Source organism: Sander lucioperca, chromosome 14 (assembly GCF_008315115.2).
Source record: "Sander lucioperca isolate FBNREF2018 chromosome 14, SLUC_FBN_1.2, whole genome shotgun sequence".
Taxonomy (NCBI): Eukaryota; Metazoa; Chordata; class Actinopteri; order Perciformes; family Percidae; genus Sander; species Sander lucioperca.
Window position 1 is genome coordinate 34,936,241 of NC_050186.1, and position 16,262 is coordinate 34,952,502.

Below are 16,262 nucleotides of genomic sequence, written 5' to 3' on the forward strand. Positions count from 1 at the left end.
ATACTGGACTTCTGTTGTTGAAATGATCACTTAGGTGGGCCAGTTGCTTGTCCACTTGCAGCGCTGTTTGGGGTTTTTACCTGTGGAAGAAAAAATATCTAAGCTAAAAGAAGATTTTGTGGGTGAGGGATCTGTTGCAGCTCTCCAAACTATGTAGCACATTAAACAGTGGCCCTTCTTCTGATGTGTAGACAATATGCTGTTATCACCAATTTTAGAGGATAATTGATGCATAACACAATGCAGACTTAAAACAAACAAACCCAAACCTTGTCCCAGCTGACACATTAGAGCTAACTTACAATATACAGTACATCAATAAATCATCACCATCAATCATTAAATCTAGGAGTTTTTGTCTGTTTGTTTTTTTGTTTTCGTTCACTTTGTCTTTTTTTTCCCCCTCTGTAATTGATGACATTTTCTGACAATATCTCTCTCATTGTCTCTATGTTTGTACCATTTTATATGTCTACAAATGCATAAAACATTAAAAAAAAAAAGAAGAAATATCCATACAGGCATTGTCACATATCAGAGATGTACAATGACCATAATTTAAGCTAAAATAAACTGTACATTAAGCCACACTCAAGATGGAGAACACAGAGTTGATTTGCTTTCTGATATAATGAATAAAGGGACCCCAAATCTTAAAAAATGTACTAAATGAATCAGATGCAGAGTACCTGATCTCCTCCAAATAAAGACAGGACACCATATAATTGGGGCACTTGTTAAAATACAATTTATACAAAACATAAAAGCTTGCTGGGTCTCATGACGCAATTTTAGGGAGCTTTTAGAACAACCCAAAACAGCAAGCAGCCTACACAGTCTGGATCGACTTGTTTATGGAATTGTACATGTTTAAACAGAGTAACAGTTAGTGTAGTAAATGTGTAAGGAATAATATAGAGCGAGCCTATCATTATTGTGAATTAGAACCCCCAACAGGGTGATGCAGGGTGAACTGGAATCAGCCTGAAGTGGTTCAACTCAAAATATTCATTTAAAAATAATTTTATTGAATGGTCCTCCAGAGTCTATGATCAGAACTCAATCCATGGCAATGGCCTGTTATACTATAAAAGACCGTAGAATGCCATGATTAACCAATCAGAATCAAGAATTCATCAACGCCGTATAATAAACAGAAATAATGAATGCTTTCAAAATTTCGGATTAGATTAATCACTGTCAAATAAACTTTTAAATGCAAAATGATCAAGTAGCCTATGATCACATAGTTTTGTGTAAATGGGTGAATGAGAGGGAAATTTTGGATAAAAGTGCTATATATATGCAGCCATATAACTAGCTAGGTTAGTAACAAGCATTTCTGGATCTCCTCACTCCCTAACCCTTTATCAAAGAGGAGGGTTTTCAGTTCATTCTTAAACTGACTCTCTCACTGTGTGTTTCACTTCATTAAAGTTAAGTGAAAAATGTTGGTCGCCTAAAAATGCCAAAATGTCTTGTTCAGCCTTCTGCCAACCAACCAAGCTAGTTAGCTACCGATAGTGTAAGCTGGTGACTTAAAGGGAAGTCTGCCAATTTTCTGTGTACTACCGTACATACAGATGAATGGCACCGGAACCCAGAGGTCCATGTTTACCCGCTGGTAATTTTTTTGTTTATTTTCTGTTTCCTCTGTCTTGTTCATAATAAGGTTTTAGTTTTGCTGCTTAAAGGTCCAATATGTAATACTGACAGCTTGCATTTAAAATGGTTACTGCAGTCCAAATTCAAAATATTGAAAAGAGTCATCTCCCCGGCCCCTGTTTCCCAGCGTTGAAGTTCGTGGGAGTTGCCCGGTGTTAAAAACACTAAATCCAATATCACACAAAGTCAATGTTAGCTTGATGCTAGTCTCGCATTGCCAGACATTACTCCACAGCGAGCCGGAGTTGCTAGATGCTGCTATGTTGACGTTTATAAAAGCCCATGCTCTTGCTGAGCTCTGTACGCGGCTGACAGTCACCTTTTATTGACTAACCATAACAACAATGGCCGCCAAAAAGACCGCGACCTTGCAGAGCTTTGTGCGCGACTGACAGCCACCTTTTCTGGGCTTAACATCACTGCAACAGCCGCTAAAAAGACCGTAACCTCAGGGCCGTCTGTACCCAGGGCACAGTTACTGTCAGGCAGCTACGCCCGCTGAACGGAGATTGTCGGTACTACTACTTCCAGACCCGTTATACAGCTTGTCTATACACTGTACAGTCAGTACATTACACATTATGGTTGCATGCCAGTTTGTAAGAAAGTGGGAATCATCTTATTGTCCAACATACATACCATAACCTTGAAGCTGGCGATGGTAACGTTAGCCACAATAACATAACATAACGTTATCCATTGCAAAGCAACCTGTGGAGAACCCTGTGTCCAAATCCAACAATTCAGGCTACGGGGTGTTGTGCTAAAGTTACATTGCATGTTTTCATTATGAGGAAGTCAAACTTGTGGTTTCTGGCATAGGCCTATGTATGGATCCTACGTTAGCAGTTAGTGTGTATTGGCATGGCGCCGTTGCAGTCAGGAACTCTTCACCGGCTGTGTCAAAAAGAATTGTGAGTAACTAACACGAGTAACGTTACTCTATATAATTTAATGCGAGCACATGAATGTTGAAATTACTGAAAATTACTATCGCTGCATTAGCCGTGAATATAAATGAATGAAGCTCAATGCTTCGCTAGCTACCTGTTTAGGAGGAAATTAGTCAACTCTGTGTCCTTTTGGGCTCTAAGCTGTCTCCTTCTTTTAAAGCATCTCCAATATTTATCCGTGTTTTACCTTGTCTCTGGTTATGCAACCATTTAGAAAGAGGGTGGGTAGAATGAATCCATCTCTGTTGATTCCGTTCGTTTGTTTGCTGCTTCCATGACTGTGCTATAGCTGTAGTGCGCTGGCTTTGTGGTTTTTTTTACAGGTATATCTGGCAACCCGCTATCAAAATAGGCAGTTGATAACAACATACAGGCCAAAACACAAACAGACATTCTGTCATGAAACGAAAATTTTAAAGGAGAAAATACTGGATTAAGCATTGTTGTCAGAAAACATTGTATTCCAATTTAGCATGTTATAGCATATCTGATGACATATTGTGGTCATTTTTTGATTAAATACAGTAAAATATATTACATATTGCACCTTTAAATGTCCCACGAAATATTAGCTGCAGTGACATTAATTATTATTTTTCCAATTATTTTTATTATCACTATTATTAATATTATTATATTAAACTTTAAAGCCACATACCATTAGTATTTATTCAAGATACGGTATATACAAGTACCCCATATCATAAATACATGGCTTAAAATCATTTGAAAATTCAACAACAAATTATGATTTTAACTGTGGTTAGACCTCTTGCCTCAATATCATATAATCATACACGCATTGGGAGGCGCGTCTTGTCCGTCCCAATATGGCGATAAATGTGCAGTATCTATTATCTTTCTCAACCTTTTCGAGTCGTTCTCTTAATACATCCATAGTCGCCAGTGCCACCCGACAGAATAATGAGGTCCCGACCCCCGGTTTCCATAGAGAACCACTGATCTATGTGGTTTAGGCATGACCCGCCCTACTCTGCCTATGATTGGCTAGTACTCGTTGCCTTCGCTGGTTGGATTGGTTAGGTTTAGGCATGAGGAGTGAGATTGGTTAGGGTAAGACAGAGCCGTGGGGTAAGCTTTCCAGGGTACGCCAATCAGGAGTAGAGTAGGGCGGGACATGCCTTCGCCATCCTATGAAGTGAAAAATCGCTTCCCGGAGCCGAAAGTGTTTTTTTCCTTTTCCGTCGGCAAGTTAACAGGACTTAAATAGGCTATTAGAACAAACATCTTGTTTACATTGCTCTTTATTACACTAACCGTATTTTCGTTATGTGCGATACACGAGCTCCGTATAAACTCTAACGTGCGATGCGGTGAAGTCATTTTAATAGATGGTTAAGGCGCTGACAGCTCAGTATCCTCATCTTATCATCGCGTCTCGTTTTACCGGCATATATAGTTAGCGGTACGTTGAACAGTCTGTGGTTGAAAACGCTAGCTACCTGTGCTAATTTATCAAGTGACGTTATAGAGAAGAACCATTTTCGTTTCAGGTCAACTCCTCGAATGTGTTCGTGGTAAAAAGTCGGGTTTGTAAGCTAACTGGCTTCTGGTAGCTTTTACTTTCAGTGCCGGGGCTGAAATGGAGGGACATGTGACGTGGTAGTCAGGGCTCGAGATATAGAGTAACTGGCCTCAGATGCTCTTTCAAGTTCTCAACCGGTTGAACTGTAGCAAGTAACGTAGAGTGTCTCATGATGCACCAGCAGGGTTCGTTGATGCCCCCCTTGCTCAGTGATGTATTTTGCCAGTGCCGATCGGACGAAACCCACCGAGGAGTCGACCCGGGCGGCGGAAGCGGGCATGCCGAAGACCCCTCCTCAGGTCCCCCATCTAAACCAGTCCCCCGACAGCCCGTGGTTGGTGACTGGCACTCGGACCCCAGTCAATCAGCTCATCCATGTGACATATGTGGAGGGCCTGAGCAAGAGCACAGACTGAAAGTGTTATTCCAAGTCCTGGATGTGAACGGTGATGGAGGCATTTGTGTCAACGATCTGACAATTGGGCTGAAGAAATTAGGGGTACATCGGACTGAACATGAGCTAATGGTAAGTGGACTTAGTGTTTCCATGTATTGTTAGATGAAATAAAAATAAAAAATGCATTTCCCATTGGGAGATAAAGTGCATCATTATGTAAGAAAAGACAAACATACATGCAGAGAGAGAGACGAGGAAGAGACAACTGTTGGGTGCTATTAAGTCAGCAAAGATAGATAAGAGTAACAGTAAGGGACAATGACAAGACAATAATGAAAACAACAACAGCAGGGAAAGTGCCAAAACTGTAACCAACAGTGCTAGAAATTAACAAATCATGTACAGTATAACAAAACGCAGTTGACATATTTTGGTAAAAATTAAAACCCATTAGTGAATCAGGTTTTTTTTTTTGTGTGTGTGTGTTAGGGGTGGGCGATATGGACAAAAAATAATATCTCGATATTTTTGGCGATTTTGATGATAACGATAATTAGACGATATCTTTTAAAAAGGTGTTTTTAAAAGTCTGAGTTACTTAATTACTGATGATAATAATGGGCACAATGTTGAATGAAAACCGTTCTTATTTATTTTCTTAAATGTAAGTATTCAAGTAAAAACAATTCAACGACCTGCAAAATACTAACTGCACTAGTGTAGGAACATTGAGCTCTGAGTAAACATTCAGTTGTACATCTCTGCTGTAACGTAAATTGTGTAGCATACAAGCAAGATTAAATCATAATAATAAACAAAGGGCTCTGTTCTGTAACATATTGCACACAACCATGTCCTTATTGGAAGCAGTCCTGGAGCTGGGATAGGGCACTGTCAGGCCAGGTTTTAATAGACCTTCTACTTGGCTGTATAGTCCTTCTGACCAGGATGTATGCTGGGATCAGGAGTAGTTGGATGTGATCTGACTGGCCCAGGTGAGGGAGAGACGTAGTTCTGTATGCTTTCTTGATGTTAAGCGTATACATGGTCTAGTGTGTTCTTCCCTCTAGTAACACAATCTACATGCTGGAAAAAGCTGGGGAGTACAGACTTTAAGGACGCCTTGTTAAAGTCCCCTGTTACAATATGTATCCCCTCTGGGTGATCGCGCTGCAGTTTGTTGACTATGGTTAGCAGGTGAGCCAAACTTGTGCTAACGTTAGCATCGGGGGCTATGTAAACTAGGGCTGTTGGAACAAATGCCGAAATTCGAATATAATTCGAATAGTAAAAAAATCAATACTATTCGAATGCTTAAATTACTATTCAAATGTGACTTTTTTTATGAATATGTTGGCTAACATTAGCTAATCTCCCTCTTCTCGCCTTGGCCTACCCGCATGTGTCACTCATGTCACGTCTTATGAACAATAACTTAGCGGGACTGAGAAACACAAGGCATTGTGAGGTCTAAGATAACGTTAGTACAACATTACGGAGCTAGCGTTACGTACCGAGTAACGTTAGTACAACATTACGGAGCTAACGTTACGAAAGGTTAGTACACGGGGGAGTGACAGGCTGCGGCTGGAAATCGTAAGAAGGATGGGAAATAGTTTTAACATGACTTTAAAATCGACTTCCACCGAGCCAAAGTGCTTATGTTAACATTAGTTAGCTAGCTCGTTCTTGGTTTCTAACTGCGTCGCGAGGTACAGTAACGTTAGCGTAGCTGGGAGCTTCATGAAGACAGCTAAAGATAATGTTAGCTTCCCTACAGCTGTCAGAGTTAGCTTCTACTTATATATTACCTTCTAAAAGCTGTATTCTCAGTAACGTGACAATCTGCAAGAAACAGGTTGCATAAATCACTAAAATAGTAGTGACAGCCCCGTTTGGCTTAGTTATTAATGCCGTTAGCATCATTTGTTACTTACCTAGCTAGCTAGTTTATGACAAAACGTTTCGGCTGTGCTTTCTAACATGATGTCATTGTGCTAACCAAGCACCGTTAGCCTTTACAACAGAGCCGCTTCACTACACTTGTTAGATAATGTTTCATTCCAGAGTTCTCTGTTGATTTGTGTTTGTCGCTGTGTGCTCGTGGTGGAATATGAATGTAAACAAAGTTGCATGTAGGTTCCCTCAAGGCCAGGTTAATGTTGGAAGCCCCTCTAGTGGACGGAACGTGTAACAACAACCACGCAACCACCCAAGCCTGAGTAGTGTAGTACATATTATTTTACAGGCTGCAATTGAACATTAAATATTTGAATATTATTCGAATATTAAAAAAAATATCAAATGGAATTCGAATGGTATTATAAAGGAAGATTGACAGCTCTAATGTAAACAGCAGTAACAGTCACTACAGTGTGCTCTCTTGGTTAATAAAATGGTCTGCATATTACCGACAGGGCTTCCAGGTCAGGAGAGCAGTGCTGGGCAATGATCCTGCTGTTGGTACTCCATTTATTATGCACAAAAATGCACAGTCCTCCTCCTCTGGTCTTGCCGGAGTTCATGTCTCGATCCTGCCGGTAGCTAGCTTGGCCTGCTAGCTGCACGGCGTCCGGGATGAGGGGCTTCAGCCAGGTTTCGGTGATAATCATAACGCAGCATTTCCGTGTGTAGTTTTTCGTTGCTATGCTGAGTTCCAGCTCATCCATTTTGTGTGCGATGGATCTGGCGTTGGTGAGTAGGAGGCTTGGCATTGAAGGTCGGCTAGCAGGCCCGACCGGTATCCTCGCTTCTGCTTTCTCTCAACAACAACAATCCGGTCTGGCTATGTCCTCCGGGATGTTATGAACCGCCTGGAAGGCTCTCATAACAGCTATGTTGTATAGTAGTCCTATATTGATTAGTTCAGTGTGGCTGTACTTGTTAGTAAGACCTTGACATGGGAACGTTACGAAAAACGCAAACAAAAAACATAAATGTACACCAACAGGAGAGCTAGGAGCCACTGCACAATCGCGCGCCGCCATCTTTGTTGCCCCTTCTACAGTTTTAATGCGTGTTTTGAAGTGTTTTTTAAATACTCAATAATGTCAATTTGCACATCGTTGACACAACAATGACGATATTATCGTAGACGATATACCCACCCCTAGTGTGTGTACATGTAAGTAACCCAGCAAGCAATAATTTATAGGCCAAAAGACATCTAGAATTTTAAGTATCCTGCTGAAAGGCAGTGGATTATGCATATTTGATTAAATACACATCATGCAGCAATTGTAGTGTCCACTTTGCAGAAATAGTAACTGAGTAAGGGAGTCTCCCCTGACCTCATTTGACAGACTGGACTGGAAGCAGATCAGAGTTGTGGAAATCCCTGCTTCTCTGGAAATTTCTCTCTTTGTTTGCTGAGGATAGTCACATAATCCTGGATAATGATACCTTCTGCATGCCGTTTGACATTGTGGCAAATGTCCAAACCACAGAGGTCACAGGATTAACCACTAATAACAATTCATGGTTCAAGCTCCTCTATAGTTTCTACACAACTTGAAACTGTCAGGTGTATTGTATCTCAAAATAATATATCCTGTATCATTTGACAGAGCTTTTCTTCAAGCAGGTTTTTGACAACAATGAATATATACTAGGAATATACACCTGCTCGTTAATACTTTTGCAGTTCCTTTTAACAGTAAATGATAAACTTCAGTCGATATAAAAGGCCTGCAGACAAAGTCAGTAGGGTTCAGTTACTGTTTGACTAAACATTAGAATGGTCTGTTAAAGCTGTTAAAGATGTTAAAGCTAACAGGAAAGCCAAAGGTAGAGAAGTAACAGCTTTGTACAGCAGTGGTCTAGCTGTAAACCTTTTAACACACACATAGTTGAATCTTAAAGTATGGGCTACAGCAGCACCAAACGTTGTAGGCCTGCTTCTCCTAGCTAAAAAGAGGCATAAGATGGTAATAAGATGGTGTGGAGAATGGTTTACTTGGCTTTATGACTTTGTTTGGGCAGCAAGAGACAGAGCTTAAAAGCGGCTGTATAATGCCAAAACAATATTAAATGTGCATGAATTATTAATTTGAGAGCACAAATAAGTAAGTCATGATCGGCTGTATAATGTCAAAAACAATATCAAATGAATGAATGACTAATTTAAGAGCACAAATTAGTAAATTGAAAGCACAAATGACTAAATCAACATTATGTGAGACATAAATAGTAGGGGTGTAAAGATTCACGGATATGAATCGGTATCTGGTAGGGATGTAACGATGCATCGTGAATCGGTTAAAAGTCTATTTAAATGTGTAAAGATTATAACTGGTTGAGATTAGAGATGGCCCGATACCATTTTTTTCTTCCCGATACCGATTGTGATACCTGAACTTGCGTATCGGCCGATACAGAGTAGCAATCCGATACCAGTGTGTCATATATTTTATTAGGTTTTAACAACTGTATACTACTATCCCTGTATGGATGTGATATGATTTCTATCTTCGTTGTCAGTCTGGCTCAGGTTAAACTCTTTGTGAAACATGAACAAACACAAACAATGAATGCCCCAGAACTTTTTTTTATTATCCAGTTTGACAGTCAGTTATAACAGAAAAAGAACAAACTACTTTAATGTAGATTTTCTTTAGGACTTTATTACGTGGTATTGGATCGGTGCATTAACTCCAGTACTTCCCGATACCGATACCAGCGTTTTAGGCAATATCGGATTAAAAAAAATACATCGCGATGCAATTTTTAAACAGCCCAGGGTAGGGCTGAACGATTAATTGCATTTGCGATAATATCGCGATATGTTAAAACGCGATTTCCTAATCGCAAAGGCTGTGATTTGGTCACATGAGCTAACGCTACACCGTACCTTGAGCTGATTTCTGTCATTCAAACAACTCTGAGTTGTAGTTTTAAAACTTTTACAGCCATTTTAATAAAATGAAGAGTTTTATTCGGGCTTGAGTCTATACATGCAGTTAATGGATACAGGCATACAGAACTCAGGGCTCGGTTGTTAACGTTTAGCTCTGATTAGCGGTTAGCTCCGGTTAGCGGTTAGCTCCGGTTAGCAGTTAGCTCCGTTATAAAGATATGAGTGGAGGAGCTGCCACTGAGAGGGGTAACAATCAGACTGATAAATGACGTTCGGGGAGCTTTCACAGCAGCGTGGCCGCGGGGTTTCAACAGTTTTATTAGTACAGTTAATCCCACTGCAAGAACACCAGCAACTACCTAACGCAACGATAGCCTCTCTGAACAAGTGCACACGGCAGCACGCAACTTCACGAGGGGGAGGGGCTGGAGGCAGCTCCTCTCTGTGCACTGTAAAAGATTACACTGGTGTGTGTGTGTGTGTGTGTGTGTGTGTGTGTGTGTGTGTGTGTGTGTGTGTGTGTGTGTGTGTGTATATAGATATATACTATATATTTACTTATTTAACTGTCTAGTGTGTAATTGTGTGTTCATACTATAAATTATTATATTATTATTCTTTGTTGAATAATACAGAAGACTAAGAGCTTAAAAAAATAATCGAATATCGAATCGCAATCGCAATATTTGGGGAAAAAAATCGCAATTAGATTATTTTCAAAAATCGTTCAGCCCTAGCCCAGGGCGTGAAGCTAGCTAACATTACACAGCAGGTAATGTTAGCCTACCGTTAGCTAGTAACGTTAGCTGGCTTAAACACGGTTAAAAAGCTGACAGCTAAACAGTGTAAAGTGTGACTGTATTCCAGCAACAGGACGTACAACATGTTGTTGTAAAATACCCTTTTGCCATTAAAAAATCTTGAGAAAATTGTATCGTGAATTTAAAGTCGTGTATCATATCATTACATCCCTAGTACCGGTTAAATTGTCCCAGATACGGCTACACTGATAAATGGACCCCTGGATCAATCTAAATGGACAAAAAATTGGCTGATGGCCCGATTCTAACGTTACGAATCGGTTCATTGAACACACCAAGGAGATTGTCGGCCGCCGGTCCAAGTTGGGCCCACGGTGAGCAACCGTCACACTAGTTTTTGCGGTGTGTCCAATCCATCTGATTGGCTGTTCAGCTTGAAAAACCATAGTAAGGAAAGCACAAATACGTGTGAGAGCGCACACAGAAGGCTCTTCTCATTTTTGATCTAATCTGATCAATCCAATACACATAGAGCTGTAAAAACTGCCAAAGCTGCCAAAAATGACGTTGAATGTTCCTTCTCAAACATAGGTTGGAATATCTATTTTTCCACATTCTGTACATAAGATGGCAAACTTACTTACAACAAGATACATAACTACTTGTGTAGGTGTATTTGTATTATTTTATTTTTATTTATGTATATATTATTTATTATGTCTTTTAAAAGATCGACATCTAGTTTACAAAATAAACTAACATTAATAAATTAATGTTCTACTGTGAATGACGGTGTCATGAATAGGGTTGGGTACCGTTTGGATTTTTACGATTACGATGCCAAACCGGTACTTTTAAAACGATTACGATTCCTAAACCGATTATTGAAAAACTGAAAAATGACATCAAAGAGTTTTTTTTAAATTGAAAATTATTTAAATTTAACAATATATTAATGTTTTAAAGTACTTAAATATATAATAAGTAAACCTAAGTCACATAATAATAATAATAATAATAATAATAATAATAATAATAATAATAATAATAATAATGTATACTTTATTAATCCTGCAAGGGGAAATTACAATACCTAACACATAACTACAATAATTTAACAAATAACAGTTACCCAGTTTTAACAAGTAAGAACTAAATAAGTGTTGAGTTGGTATGCCAACCAGGTTCAAACTTTAGCAGTTCTTTTGCAGAAAAATGACCATATTTGCCTTCTCTGGCAAGAAACACAACTCTCCTGACTTATGGCATGTCCTGCACAGGAGAAAACTCTCTCAGATGGTGTCCAAGAGGCCTATACACACAGGTATGAGTTTGAAAGGGCACCAGGCTACAGGCTCTTGTCCTGAACGATAGACTAGCAGAGCAAGTGTAATAGGTTTACTAGCAATCACGTTCAGTGAATGGTTAATATGCCTTTACGTCCGTTTTGGGGAGCCCAGAGGGAAAATATGCCATTTAAAAAGTAGCCTACATTTACGATAGCTTGCTAACGGTAGACTACAGAGAAAGTGTGTATTTTTACATCCATTTCGGAGCGTGTACAAAAAGCACTTTGAGATCTTTGATGAAAAGTGCATTATAAATTATATGTATTATTTAGAGATGCACCGATTACAACTTTCTAGGCCGATTCCGATTTTCCTTGAGTTAGGCCAGCCGATACCGATTTTAGCCGATTCCGATTTCATTTTTTTCTAACCACTTTACAGCACACACAAATATTTATTTTTTATCTTTTCTTTAATAGAAAATGTTACATTTTGCATAGAACATTTGTTAAATAGATAATTGATTGCTATAAATTACAACTATATAAATTACTCCTGGTATGGGAAATTAACACACATCTAAAGTGCAATGTTATGGAAGAACCATTTCCTTCTACTACTACTACTACTACTACTAACTAAACTTCTGTATGTGTAGAAACAGGGAAAACAGGTAATGGCAATACAATCATAGCCTATATAAATAACAAAAAAAATAAATAAATATAGCCTTAATGCAGTATAAAGATATTTCTCAAAAACACACACACAGGCCTGTTTGAACGTCAATAGTAACGTTACCTGAAAACAGCGTGTAGTTCCTTTTTTAGCAAGTTTGCTTTATGTGTCATTGTGCACAAATATGAACACTACCGTTGCTGTCAACGGGCTTATCTGCTAACGTTAGCTACCGACGGTTACCTCGGAACAATCCAGCAAATAGACGGTTCCCTAGTGTGCCGTTACCTGAAACAGATGATTTACCGTCACCGCTCATTTTACAGCGTGTCGGAGGAATACAGCGTCTATTTTTATTTTTTTTGTTTGTTTACAACGTGTCATACAGCGGCCAGCGGGGCGGGGCGTCAGAGGCAGAGGGACAACACATCGTTTGCTAACGTTAGCTTCTTGTCTCAGCTGGGGTCTGATAAACAGTAAATTCATCAACGTCAGTGTGCCCAACGCTATTTTCCGATAAACTGTAGCTGTCATATTTCACGGGACCCGCGTGAGTGCGGTTTTCATGTTCCAGTTTTTCAGCCTCAGAGGGGAGAGAGAGCGACTGACTGTTGGAGCTGTGTATAATTACGACTGTATGACATTTCATAAACAGCTGATTGAGTGGCAGTGTGCGACTGCTACATGCATACAGCGAAAACCCTGCATGTGCACGTGTGATGTTGCGCGATGTAAATCATGCGGCACCCGAGTGCATTTGACCGGCATAAAATCGGCATATGTCAGTCTGACTGGCCGGTCACGTGAAAATCGGCCAATTCCGGTCACCGGCCGGTCAATCGGTGCATCTCTAGTATTATTATTATTATGATTATTACAAAAAGCATCTAAAAATGTCTTGTCAGTGTTCGGTAGCACCTTGTCAACCAAAGCTAGCGCTAGCGTTAGCTGGTAACTTAAGGAAAGGTCTGTACTGCCGTGGATGACTCGAGTCAGAAGGGTTGAAAATCGGCGACATTATTTCTTTAGCTTTTAGCTATTGATCGCTATTGAAACCATAGAGACACTGGCTAACCGTGTCATCCTCTCCGGATCGCCTTTTGTCCAAATATGGCTCCAATATTTCTGGCTCCAAACTACCAAGATGGCAACGGCCAAAATGCAAACTCCGGCTTCAAAGCAGCAGTCCGCAATCAAATGGCTGACGTCACTAATGCTACCTCCATTATTTTTTACAGTCTATGGTTGAGAATTAAAATACAGTGGAGCTTGGTTCTCGAGTGGATAGGATTGCCTGCTGGATGCTGACCGTGTGCTTGGAATGACTCAGGGGGAGTGCAGGAGGATAATGCGGGAGGGAGTAGGAAGGCATCACTCAGCAGAATTTTGCTGCTGCGAGGGAGGTGTGACCAAGGGGAAACCCTGCTCTTTTCACCCCACCTCTCTTCTACTCTGGCTGATGATTGAAGGCATAAATTCATTTTTTCATGCTGCTATCCTGTCCTCCATTGGCTGAGTGGCTCGTTCATGCCTCGGCAGTCGAACCTTCTAGTATGGGCTGCAGTGATTGGTCAGGCTCAGCTGCAGTGATGATGCAGGTTTCTGGAGGCTCTCTTTTAATACATTTCTCTGGCTGCTGATACTAAGTGGCAAATCCTGACCGTCTTCTGCTGCTGCTGCTGCTGCTGCTCCTGCAATCATTTAATTATTCTCAACATAAGATACTTACAGTGTGAAATTCTGGGTTTGATAAATGGCGAACCAATCATGCCTCAGAAGTTAAATGGCAAGAGTTAAGAGCATTTAGTTTTTATCCTGCTGCTTTTGTTTGTCTGTGGACCTGAACCTGGACGTCTTTTAACTGAGTGATTTAAATGAGAACGAGATCCAGTAAGAAGATGAGACACTGCGCTGGAGCAGCGTAGTGGAAGAAAGTGGAGGAGCCCTCCTTACAGTCCCGCATTGTTCAGCTTTTTCTACACTTATTCTGCTAGTTCAACTCTTTCTTTCAGCCAACAGACACAGTTAAGTGTCCTTGTTGCGTTTGATGAAAGGGCATTCACCCAGACACAGTAAGCCCCACTTTGAGGATGATGCAGGGCATGCTGACTTTCCTGTGCCAGAGTCTTTTTGGCAGGACGCAATGTAAGCCTGCTGAAACTCAATTTCCAGGGGAGAAAGAAAATGAGGCTACTGGGAACTGCATAGAGCTGCAAGCTGATCTCCAGGAAAAGACTGCACACTCCTCTAACGGTACAAAAACCAGCAGCGTTGTTACTCCACAAGTATTAATCATGGTGGCACCACCTACGGATCTTCAACAGGTAGGATAAAGCAGGTGGCTGGACCCCTGACTTTTTTATCCAGCACCACCATCAGGTCAGCCTCCTACTCACCAACACCAGATCAGTCACACACAAAATGGATGAGCTACAAATACACATGGAACTGCTGCGTGATTATTATCACACACGGCAGCTAACAGCTAGCAGCTAGCAGCTAACAGGGCGAGCTACCTACCGGCAGGATCAAGACAGGGTAGGTGAATTTAAACAATGTCTGAGTTGAAAACGCATTTTGTTGTCACGTAAGTGCCCTGTTCATGTTGCACAGACATTTTAATTGCGTTTTGTGTATGTTAAGAGGCACAAAGGCACTCTAAAACCTGCCCCAACAACTGCTGTTTTAGCTTAGTGGAAGCTCGTACACGTAGCTGCAGCTACTTTGTGTTTCCTGCACCGATTCTGATCTGTTTTTTTTTTTTCAATCGAGAGTACACGCATATTTATAGCGATCAAGATTAACGTAAAAATTGGCTGGAATTCTCCTTTTAATGTATAGTTTTTTTTACTTTGGTCAAGGCACAACTGCAATTTAAGTAATTGAAAATATTGTTTTTCTTTCTTTATATATCATTGAAAACTGTTTTGATTTGATTGAGGAGTAAGAATGAGATGATTTGACACTTTTAGAGATAAAGGTCACTGCCACAAACACTGGGACATTGAGTGTTGAGATGTAATGGATGTGAGTAACAAATTTATTTTACGCTTGTATGATTCTGAGAAAAGGAACGGCGCCATGTAACTACTTAAGCTGTATTCACCCATGGTCTGCTCACCAACAGCAGAGAACCAGGTCAATGTTACTGCTTACTCAGTAGCCATGTTTCACTCTGTTTTCACTCCACTGCGCACCTTGTGCCACAAGTGTACGACGCACTGGATGAGACCCATTTCCCGATCCCATTGACATAGTGCAGGAAATAGTGGAAACATGTAATAAATTATTTAAAAACGCCCAACTGTTGCGCGTTTGGCTGCAATGAAAGACAGGGAAGCGGCAAAAGATTTCACAAGTCCTCCCATGAACCAAAAAGGCAAAACGTATGGGAGATGTGTAAGGTAAATGTCAATTTCTCTCTTCGATATGATAACAAATTACATAGGACAAATATAGTAATACCATCGTTAATGTGTACCATGCTGTCAAAAAAGTTCTAACGCTGCTTTAGAAATGAATGAAGTTTAAAGTTAGCCATGCCTTATGCTAGCATTAGCTTTTTCGCTAGCACTCCATGTACCTAAATGTTTGTGATCTTGCCATAGTCATATGGCTTTTGGTCTCGACCGAGTCCAGGTGTCTTTATTATGTTTATAATAATATTGGAGGGAAAGGGAAACACAGCTTGGACGGGGATGTTGTTCAGCTTTTCACAAGTTTAGACAGCTAGCTAACGCTACGCCGACATTTGCTAACATTAGCGCAACAGCGTTAGCCTAGCCTGCTAGGTAAATATTACGACTGCCTTCGGAGTTTCCTATATCTGCATCCATGTTGTCAACATAAGACCTGTGGCATTAGTGCCCCTTTTGTACCATAATTTTATTTAATGAACTATTAAGCTTCGCTCCTATGAGATGGGTGGGTTTTTGTTACGTCACACACAAAGCTAACTGGCTATAGTTAGCCTGTACGTATGCTAGCGGACATTAGAAAGGTAAACACTGCTCAGAGACTTATTAAGCGACGTGGTCACTCACTACAATGGGCATTTTTGTATAGGCCCATTTACGATGTAGAAGGTAAATATACACTGGAATATTTCCGTAAGGGCC

At 40.4% G+C, this 16,262-nt stretch overlaps 1 protein-coding gene across 3 annotated transcripts in view; it reads left to right on the forward strand.

Moving 5' to 3' along the window:
• The window catches only part of slc25a25b (solute carrier family 25 member 25b), a 45,393-nt gene that overhangs the window by 14,684 nt on the left and 14,447 nt on the right, over positions 1-16,262 (forward strand). For 2 of the 3 annotated variants that reach the window (XM_031287252.2, XM_035991474.1), the window contains exon 3: positions 4,328-4,690. In XM_031287252.2, the coding sequence (XP_031143112.1) occupies positions 4,334-4,690 (357 nt within the window). In that variant the 5' untranslated portion in view covers positions 4,328-4,333. Of the gene's footprint in view, positions 1-4,327; positions 4,691-13,802; positions 14,469-16,262 lie in introns of those variants that run through there. The other variant, XM_031287253.2, reaches the window with a different exon arrangement.